Genomic DNA, 10,763 nt, shown 5'->3' with positions numbered 1-10,763 from the left:
TTTCCTTACTTATTAGTTGATAAAACAATATTACGTAAGGTAGTTCCATTATGACAATATCGGGGTTTAAAAATATCATACCACTTGCCAGTTGAAATTGATTATTTGTAATTTGAAAAAATTTGGCATTGCATGTTAATCTAGTCTTTCAACATGCTGTAAATGGTCTGAGTACTGGTAATTGATAAGCGCCAATTCATCCAACTCAGCACAGATACTAAGAAGTCACATTACATTCATATTGTAAGCAGTACAAGTTTGCAGTCGTTACCCTTTAAAAAGTTAGTTGAAGTTGAAGTTTTGATTAAATTTAAAATGTGATATTTTGAAAATTTACTGACTGTTCTTAATAAAACGCAATTCATCAGTATGTAATTTTAACATATCCGTGGGCTGCGCATATAAATAGCGACATGAACATGAGTCCCCGTAATTGCTATCAATTTAAACTTATATTGATGATTAGGGTTGAAATATCACTAGAATCCAAACATACTAATCTATCAGGGCATAGTTCTTTAACCCTAATATCATTGTACTCTCATCATATGACCGATGAGTACATCAGGGGAAAAAAACTCATCCTTGACAACTCTGAACTTGAGGTCAAATGTGTTGTGTCATGTGAGACACTTTTGGGCATGATGATAATTGGAGAAATAGCCAAAAATCTGCCCGGGGTTGATTTTTTCACAATTTGTGTTTCTTGCGACTTGTGATGTTATTAATGTTTTAAATATTATCTGATAGTTTCAGACAGATATATTAAACTGGCATCTTGTATTTTTGAGACATTTTTCAAGGTAATTCCTACACTAAACATTGTCACCAATATTGTTAAAGGCCGATATCTCAATTTTATAATACCATAACCTCAATATCTTCGCTTAGGAATGTCCGATTTCATTGGGGAGCATTTTGGAGCTAAATATCTCTATATTTAAGATACGTAAAAATCAAAAAAATTGTACCTGCCCAAAAGTGTCTCCTTTTCACATGACACGTCACAAATATTGCGCCATGGTTAGTAAATTGAGGTTATTAAACTACACCATTAGGGATCATACCATTTGGTCCATACAGGGTAAATGGCTTGTACTAATTTTATTGTCACATATCAGTAATGCTTTCATTAAAGTTCAAATGTGACGTGTATTAGACTTGCTGCATACATCAACATTAATATAAGGTTATAAGGCAACTGTGCTATTCTATTTTAAATCGGCTATACACCTTTCAAACGGAATATTGGATAGAGTTAACTATTTTGAAGCCCATACTCCCCCTGCATATAGTTATACCTATATCTTCCACAAAAGGAGTGAGTATTTCAAATGTAAGTTACCGAATTGTCTATTCTATTTGAAATTGATACTTCTCTACATGTGAAAGACTTACGCTAGATCTCCCACAGAGGGAGTGGGGATGTCAAATGGAAAAGTCCCATTAGACTTTTGTCAAAATTGGGTTTTAATTATTTGATAAGTAGATTTCTTACTGATTGTAGACACATAGGTTCATATATTATGAAACATTACCTGCGCATACATTTCCTTTTTTCAATGGACAATAATACCTGAATTTTGGAATATATAATCCACAAAATGTTTTGATCCATTTTTCTTCCTCAATATTCACAAGACTCATGGTAAGCCTATAGAAGACACAGCTGACATTCGAGCCCCACAAAATTAGCACTTTTATTTGAAATTGAGATCATTTACCATTAATTTATTTTTATAAACATGAAATTTGAGTCGTGACATAACACCTCCAGTGGAATTATCTATTGCGCTATACAGAATAAGGCTTAATTTATGAAACCATATATATTCACGGTTGATAAAATCTCAAACCAGATATTGTCTTGGGACTACATGTTAAACTGAACAGTTACCTGTTAACCCCATGATTGAACTACCTTAAGCATAATTGTTGAGCACCATGTGAAAACACCATGTAGCTAAAACTTCCAATCTGACGTTTTGTTAAATTTATTATATTTTGTCACTCAAAAAACACCGTATGATCTAAGCTTTTTCTCAGACCACAAATAACACTCAAAGAAGTTTAAGAAGTTTAAGAAGAAAGCAAATACAGTTACAAACTGCGCAGTGTTTCATTTCATATTTACCATTAATTACAGGCATCACTGCAAAATCTAAAATTATGTTCAAAAGTGTTGAATACAATTGAGCGTCAAATTGGAATACAATAGAACGTCAAATTGGAAGTATATTTAGCAATAAATATTATGTAACAAGGTACATTAAATTACACTTATAATAGTTATCTTACAAATTCATATTGCAACACGACAAAAATGTACCATTCGAGTAAAATAAAATTTTCATCATATCACCCCTTACGTTACAGTTTCATTCAACAACTGGTCATATTTCACCAAATATTGCTTGCACAATGACACCTGTTACGAACTGTTAACAACTATTTATTTCAGGTCAGTTTCTGGAAACCTTAATTTAACAAGGTCATGTGATGTAACTAGCACATCTGCGTCACTGCCCGTCACTGTATGACATGGTAAACACGTCAACTCTGTAGCAGGGAAGAGTTCCTTTAGAAACTATGGACTTGGTTAGAAGTTGAAGAAGGGACATGTAGTGGTGAGTGGTTCATTAGTAGATGAACTGCTGGTTTTTAACAATTGCTCCAATAATTTGGTACAAAATATTACATTCTACACTACACTTCGATACGGTATACTAGTTGAGCAAAAACACAAATTGGGCAACTATCTTTACCCGTTTGGCTGAATACAAATGACTTGACAATGTAAAAACACAATTACTTTTAGCATACGTAACATACACATAAACTAGACATTATTAACAAGAAAATTGAAATAACATGAATTATATTATGAAAGTGATTTATTTTACATTGACATCAAAACAAAGGCTTGTATCATCTTATACTGTATTATCGCTATAACGTTTTCAAATAATTATTTTTATTTTCAGAAATATTATGTTACCAGCACATATGAACTTGCATTGAATTATGGAGCAGCGTACATGTATAACTTGTTTTGGCGCGAAAAATGTTGGGCAAAATTATCCACAAGCTTACTTTTTTATTGCTTTTAGAAGCTTTTGAGGCCACGTGTTGGTAAAGCTGACATTTGGCTTCATGGATATGCAGGACTTACAGGGGCCACCTAATTCACATCCGTCAAATGAACTTCGTCTAAAAATAATGACGTCTAAAACACCCTATAACAGGTGCCCATTAATAATTAATTCAGGTTAAACTTACACTTCTATATCATCTCACAGTGCAAAAACTATCAGCACCGACCTCCTTATCTATACCAATCAATATTACTTTCTACATCATCTTAAACTTGAAATAAAAAATTCACAAATTACGAGACATAACATGATTTATAACTTTATAGTATATTCATAACATTATAGTATTGAACCAGTTTGGAGGTCACGTTTTGTAGCTTTGGGAAAAGCGTAATACCTCATTGGTCAAAACCAATCGCTTATCAGCTTCATGGTGTATATTTTTTATGCGTTCCCAAGTCAAAAAGAAGTAACTGTAATTGAACAACATAGTAGATACTACGTTAAAAGGAGGTAGGTGTTTTGAAATACATTTCCCTTAAAACACAGTATTAGTAGATATCATATCAAGCCGATACTGTGTTCTAATTTGGGAGGCAGATGCATTTATAATCGCAGACAGAATTAAAAAGACTAGTTTGCGTCTGACGTCACTATCAGTCAAACGCCCCACGATCCTTGGTTGGTTGGCTCATCTGGTGCCGATCAGAAAAAACAAACAATTGCAGAAAATAGTGATAAATTACGGTATTTTTTACAGGTGAAACAACTTTTCTAGGCATTGTTGACATGGTGCCATCAGGAAAGAGGGTTTCCTATTACCTACATTTTGAGACGGCTTGTATATTTGAAGGTGCAAAATTAACCATAAGGCCGCGTTGTTTTAACGCCGAGTTCAGAAACTCAATCATAACCACACTCGTAAACAAACAGTGCCGGAGTTTGATTGACAGATGACGCCAGACGTAAAAAACAACAACTAAGAACTAAATGTAAAATACAGTATTGATCATTAACACAGCAGACACATCGTTTTTACATGAAAGAACCACGCCCTGCTTATTGGACTACATACAAAACTTTAATACTTTTTTCTAGGGGATGTGCAGTAATTATGAGCCGGGTTTTTATAATGACATGCCAAAATTGAAAGCCTCTCTCGGCTGCAAAATATTGCTTGCTCCCCCTCTCGCCTTGCCAAATAAATCATTGACCCTACTTTGCATATGCCAACATTTTAAGAACACAATTTGAAACCCTAAATGATCTATTTGATCATACGAGTATAGCGAGACGGACATTTTGGCCATTTTGAACGTGTTTCCTTAGCTCGCATAAATGTGTGCCAAAAATCGTTTCCCCCTTTTGACTTACCAACAAGTGCTTCCACCTGTTGGTTTGCAAAAACAATTCCCCAATTATTGCACAGCCCCTAACCAAGGTTACATTCAAACAGGAATTATAAAATTTGGTCTTTATAGTCCATAAAATTGAGCACTTAAAATGAGAGGCTAGAATCTGGCGTATCCTGGATCCACGAATGGGTTTGATTCTGGAAGAAACAAGAAAAAGATGGATACAAAGGTTATTAGTGATTATTTTTTATGAAAATTAGATTAAATTAGATTTGCATAAATCGATTATGTTGAGAGCAGCGTGGAAACATTAATTAAGATCTTTAACTTTGCATGCTTACAACGATCTTGTCGATTGGACTAGATTTTTATGGCACAGATGTAGTGGATGACAATGACAAAAACCTCGAAGGCAGTTCTGATTAACATGATTAAGATAACGTTTGGCTGTTTTGTACCTGCATATCCTTGAGTACAAACGGAAAAGAGTGTCAGAGCACTGATATTGTATAATACTTTTACACTTTCACTGTGGTCACTAATATTGTTTGTATGCCTTTCATGTGGCTTCTCGTAGAACAAGAGAAAATTATTTTCCTGAACTATATACACATCAGATCAAATATAGTTACCACACTATATTTACTCGAAACACCAAACTATAATATCCTTTAAAATCTTGAAATTTTAATAACTTTGTGACATTATTATGGTTCACTGGCCGGTAAGAGACGTTATTATCCCTACTATGGCAAACATTATTCATATTGTTTTTCACATGAACTTAAGTTTGGTAATTACCCTTGAGGATTATGTGATACATGCTTGACATGATTGCATCTGTACTGAGCATCAACTGAAGCCAACCGTATAGACTCTTATTAAGGTTGACCCTTCGTGAAGCAATATTGACTAAAGGAAAGTAAAAAAGTTGATTTATTGATGCACACTTACACCTACACTGCGGATTGATGGATGGATTAGGTTTAAGCCTCTTAGTCCTCCATATTCATTTTATTTCCAGCGTGAGCAGTGATGCACGGACTATATTGGGGTTTCTTTTTTCGGGAGGGGGTGGCATGGGGACTAAGTGAATTTTAAGGCCGTGGTAAATATCAACAAAATCGCACGCAAAACTGGATCAAAAAGTGAATCTTCGTAATTTTGAGTTTTTATAGGGGGAAAAGAGGCGATAGTTCTGACTTGGGGTCATTTGGCTCCCCCATGCCCCCTCCCGTGGCACCGCCAATGAGAGAGGGGGAAATTAGATTAGACATATACATATCCTTGCGGTACGCCATCGGGCAATAAGGGGGTTATCCACGTTTATTGGTCCTCTAGAAAATTCATCCATTTTTGTATGGGGGCTAGCTTTGTGAAGCTCCCTGGGAAATGTAACTCCTAGCATCAATCGTGTCTTTTAAAATAATATTAGCATGATTAGCGTTTCCTTTTTTTAAATACCACAACTAGTCGTTGACCTGTTTAAATTCACCTTAAACCAATAACCAACATTAATCAGAGGGAGACCAATGATATCACATTTTGAAATACTAGTAATGGGAGTAATTCATTTGTGTACGGTAACACTATAGTCGTGTGTGGGATGTTCCTTTCATTAAGCGTGACATATCCAGTGATACAATTCACCACTCAGCGTGTCAGGTGAGGGCAGGAAAATTACTCTGGTTTACAAATGTGTCAGTACGTAATCCTGTAGTTGTATTAAGGTGGTACTACACCCGCTTATAAATTTTGTGACTAATTTTGTCTCAAACAATAACTACACACTGGTAACAAAGGTTACATTATAGGGGCAAGGAATCCAATTACTTCACTGAAATTCAGTTATTAAAGACAAGTGGTTCATTATATTTGTTAAGAAATCAGGTACATTCTAGCGGTACCTCTTTTCTTATCATAAATAACATACCGCTTTTCTAGTGTCACTGAAATTCCAGTGTAGAAACTGGATTCCTTGCCTCTATAAAGCAAACTTTTGTCACCAGTGTGTTATTATTTTTTGAGGAAAATAGTCACAAATTTATCAAGGGGTGTAGTACCACCTTAAGGCGTATAGAAGATAAGGGGTAGGCAGGGACGCCGACGTGATTATCATGAAACCACTAGGCCAATGCAGTTAAGGGGCTACACCCCTGCCCAATTTTGTGCCCATTTTTGCATTTTTCTCAAAAATTATAGCGCATTGGGGACAAGTAAGATATGTATATTATAGGGGCAAGGACTACAACTACCGCACTGGAAATTTTATTTCAGCCCTGACAACAGTTGTGGAGTTACAGTCAAAAATGAGGGAAAACCAATATTTGATCAATAAATATATAACTACTTGATTTGAGTTGCTGAATTTTCAGTAGAGTAGTTGTAGTCCTTGCCCCTATAATATACATATCTTACTTGTCACCAATGTGCTATAATTTTAGAGAAAAATGCAAAAATAGGCACAAAATTGGACAGGGGTGTAGTACCCCCTTAAGATTTAACCCTAATTGAACAAAAAGGTTTGTTGCTATCGCCGCAAACGCTCAAAACAAACCACCAAACGACTCTATGTAACCCGGTTATCCTCTGCGCCCATTATACCGAAATCAATTTGACACTACTATCTTACGCGGGGTTAGGATAGGGCGTTAGGCCGTCTAGCTTGGAGGGTATTGAGGCCCGTATTTTCGTCCATTTGTGCAAGATATTTTAGTATTATAGCCTGAAATCCCCTATGTATTATGTCAATAGTAGTTTTGATTTTAATGTGATGGCGTCTAAATAAAAAGTGAAAGTATTTGGTCAGTATCAATTTTACATGTTTGAACGAAGTGTATACTGCCATATAATTCCTTTGAAAATGGTTTGGATTCATAGACAGTCCTTTGTTGTGGTTATTGTAATCTTGTATGTCATATTGGCCTCTTCCAGAAAGTAAGTGCACACCATTATGCAGGGCTCGGAAATCCATGTTGCTTTTTATCCACTTATCTACCTCCAAATTTAGGATAGGAGGCACTAGAAAATGCCTACCACTTACAGTTTTACCTCGAAACAGCTTTTGCATATTTTGAAGATATTTTGCCATATGCACAAGATGTACGGGTGTTGTATTAAACCAAGCACGCGTTGAAGATCATGTTGCAGATCATTTATAAGATAAATTCAAATACTAATTCAAAGCACATATCCTTAGACATCATATCAGTACACACCCACTCATTTAAACTAAATAAATGAAGATCGTAAAGAGATTTCTCCCCGTTTTATTGAAAATCAGTGTCGGTTAAAGTAATTACGGTAGTTTTTGCAAGTCGGCTAAGATGGTCGAGGAGGCAGCAAATTGGCGAGGTTCAATATGAAGAAAACTATTGCGAAATAGGTGACTTCTCCGCTAATATTGCACATTGCCAAAAATGGATAACTATACTATAAGGGACGGCTTCAAAACTCGACCGCCGGTTGAACTGCGATTTATGGCGGTTGAACCGCGTTCTATTGTTAAGAACAATACAAACCGACTCCAACCGGATGAAACCGGCAAACAAGCGGCGGTTTAGTTTTGAAGCCGTCCCTAAGTAAATAAACACCATAATTTGGAATATGCATTTGATCAGGACACAAAAAACGTTGTCTGAGCGATTTTGATGAAGAGTTTGCTATTAAAACATTAACTATTTGCAGCGTCGTCCATAGTTTAGCTGACAATAGATATTGTTATTGCCACTCAAGGATAATGTATAGCTTTAATACTGTATACTCTATAAAAACATTACAATACTGCGCACAAAAAGTATCAGAACTCTAAAAAAGAAAAGCAATTTCTTAAAAACACTAAATCCAGGTAGATGGATCATTTTGTTACTTGCTACCTTTTTAGGCGTGATGAGACTTCAGTCAACTAAGCGCATTTGAATGTCAAAAGGTACAGTTTCAAAAGTTCTAAATTTGGATATTTCCTCCTTCAAGGCGGTTACTGCTGCCTATTGTTACGGGTTCAATCCAACATGACAGATCAATTAATTTAGATTTAGTGTCTTTGAGAAATAGCATTTGTTTTAGGTGTTTGGATACTTTTTGTGTGCACAGTATATAACTGCTAATACACATACTATTCAGCTGATAATAAATATTGTTCTCACTGGCACTCAACGCCAGTGAACATGGAGACCCCAGGAAAACGGATTCCAGTATTTTGATAACAAACGCTTCAACTTAATCTCTATAAAACAATTTCTTTTGAATATCTATACTATAATTAAAGACAGAGATAAAAAGAATTTATCGCGTCTGCCGTCATCTGTCAATCAAATTCGAGCACGGTTTGTTTACAAGTGTCGTGATGATGACTTGCTGAACGCGGATTTATAACCGGGCGCCTTATTGTTAATTTTGCACCTTTCGACATGCAAACCATCTCAAAAGTTAGGTCTTTATAGTAGGAAACTTTCTTTGGCGAAGGCACCATGTCAACAATGCCTAGAAAAGCTGCTTTTGCCTTGTAAGAAAAAGTACGTATTTTTCGCCATTTGCTGCTATTCCTTTTCTCCGATCAGCACCAGATAAATCGGTCTTCCTTTTACGCGTTGATTAACCTGTGTAAACCAATCAAGGATCGTCATTGACAGTGACATCAGACGCGATAAATTCTTTTTATCTCTGTCTTTAATTATAAGAAGGTATTATATCAGTCTTTATTTGATACTTACTACAAAATCTGTATCGCTTATGGTCATATTTCTTGTATTTTTTGTCACATTTCCTGCATTTTTTGCCGGTTAAGATGTCTATACATGCTGAAAAATAATAAGAAAGAAACAAAGGTATATATCAAATTAACGGCAAGTTAATGGATATTTTGTGATTGCATCGTATTAGGGTATAGTTCAATAGATATCAACGGAACAAGCTTATTTCCAAAATTTCAGTTGATTCGGACATTGAGTTTCAGAGTTAAACTTTGACCAGCTCGTAATCGGCGGGAATTTCACCAATACGCCGACAAGTAGACCCACGCTTAGAGTTATATAGTAGAACTGTCTGGTCAATATTGCGCGTGTTAAATAAAATAGACAACGTATAGGACTTCAATCAATAATGGGTGATGCTTCTGGCGAAATGTCACAAGGCAATTCTCAAAAAACAAAAATTGATATTAATCCGCGATGTTATAAGGCCCGCCCATTACGAGTTGATTACACTTTATATATAATTCCATGTAATAGCCTATTACAGCGCTTCATACATGTATGCTACTGTGTTGTAATTTCGGGCAGTTGACAGCCCGAAAATACAGATCGGACAATGTATATTTCAAACGACCACGATGCAGTTTTGTCTGCAGTAGAATTCACCACGACCATTAAAAGCTATTAAACCAAGATAACACTCATTGAAAACAGCTCAACTATGTTAAATCAGATCTTCTCTGGATAAATCCACACTACACATGTTTCTGTTTTACCTCTGCGATATTGCAATGAGCTGGTATTATAGTTTTAGTTGGGTGAACGATTATAAAGCAAACGCAAGGTAACAATACTGTGTAGACCTTTGTTTCCGAAATGAGACAATAGTCTGCATATTGTTAACCAGCATTCTTGAAAATGAGAAACATAATGGTTGTAGACTTAACACGGTTTGGAAATAATTTCTTCATTTTTTGGTGTTATCTGTCGTTTACATATCCTTCCTAAACCACCAAAATGAAAATATATTTACAAACACCTAAATTAGCTAAAAATTTAGGACAAGTTACAAAACTATATTTTCTAGAATTTCAGAGAGTACTTTAAATATTGGCTGGTTATTTTACACACAGTGACGTTAATTAGGCAATGCCCTAATACCTATAACATACACTAAAACACCAAAGTGCGAAAATTTCCAAACACCTAAATTAGCTACAAATTTAGGACCTGTTACAAAACTATATTTTCTAGAATTTCAGAGAGTACTTTAAATATTGGCCGGTTATTTTTCACACAGTGACGTTAACTAGGCAATGCCCATATATCTATAACATACACTGTTTGTAGAGGTCACGTGTCAATGGTGACTGTTAGAGTACTGTGCATTTATGTATAGGAAAATGAACAGTAACTGCAGTATGCAAAATCTGCAAGAAAAGGTTTTAACACAATTATGGCATATAGTAGTTTCTGATGGTACAAAAACCTCAACACTTTGAATTAATTTGGGATGAGGCTTTGGGTCCCGACGTGCACGAAGTATTCCTGTAATAGAATATGATCCATATTTTGTGTAAACCCTACATACACATTTGTCACGTTTATCATGAGGGGATGAT

At 35.4% G+C, this 10,763-nt stretch overlaps 1 protein-coding gene across 2 annotated transcripts in view; it reads right to left on the bottom strand.

Annotated features, from left to right (window-relative positions):
- Window positions 1-1,675: 1,675 nt before the first annotated feature.
- The window catches only part of LOC140170294 (uncharacterized), a 53,369-nt gene continuing 44,281 nt past the window's right edge, over window positions 1,676-10,763 (bottom strand). For both annotated transcript variants that reach the window (XM_072193664.1, XM_072193665.1), the window contains 2 exons: window positions 9,163-9,249; window positions 1,676-4,647 (listed from right to left, as the gene is read on the bottom strand). In XM_072193664.1, the coding sequence (XP_072049765.1) occupies window positions 4,607-4,647; window positions 9,163-9,249 (128 nt within the window). In that variant the 3' untranslated portion in view covers window positions 1,676-4,606. The remainder of the gene's footprint in view (window positions 4,648-9,162; window positions 9,250-10,763) is intronic.

This window comes from Amphiura filiformis, chromosome 14 (assembly GCF_039555335.1).
Source record: "Amphiura filiformis chromosome 14, Afil_fr2py, whole genome shotgun sequence".
Classification (NCBI taxonomy): domain Eukaryota; kingdom Metazoa; phylum Echinodermata; class Ophiuroidea; order Amphilepidida; family Amphiuridae; genus Amphiura; species Amphiura filiformis.
Note: the sequence above shows the minus strand (reverse complement) of the source record. Positions and strands in the feature narration are given on the sequence as shown.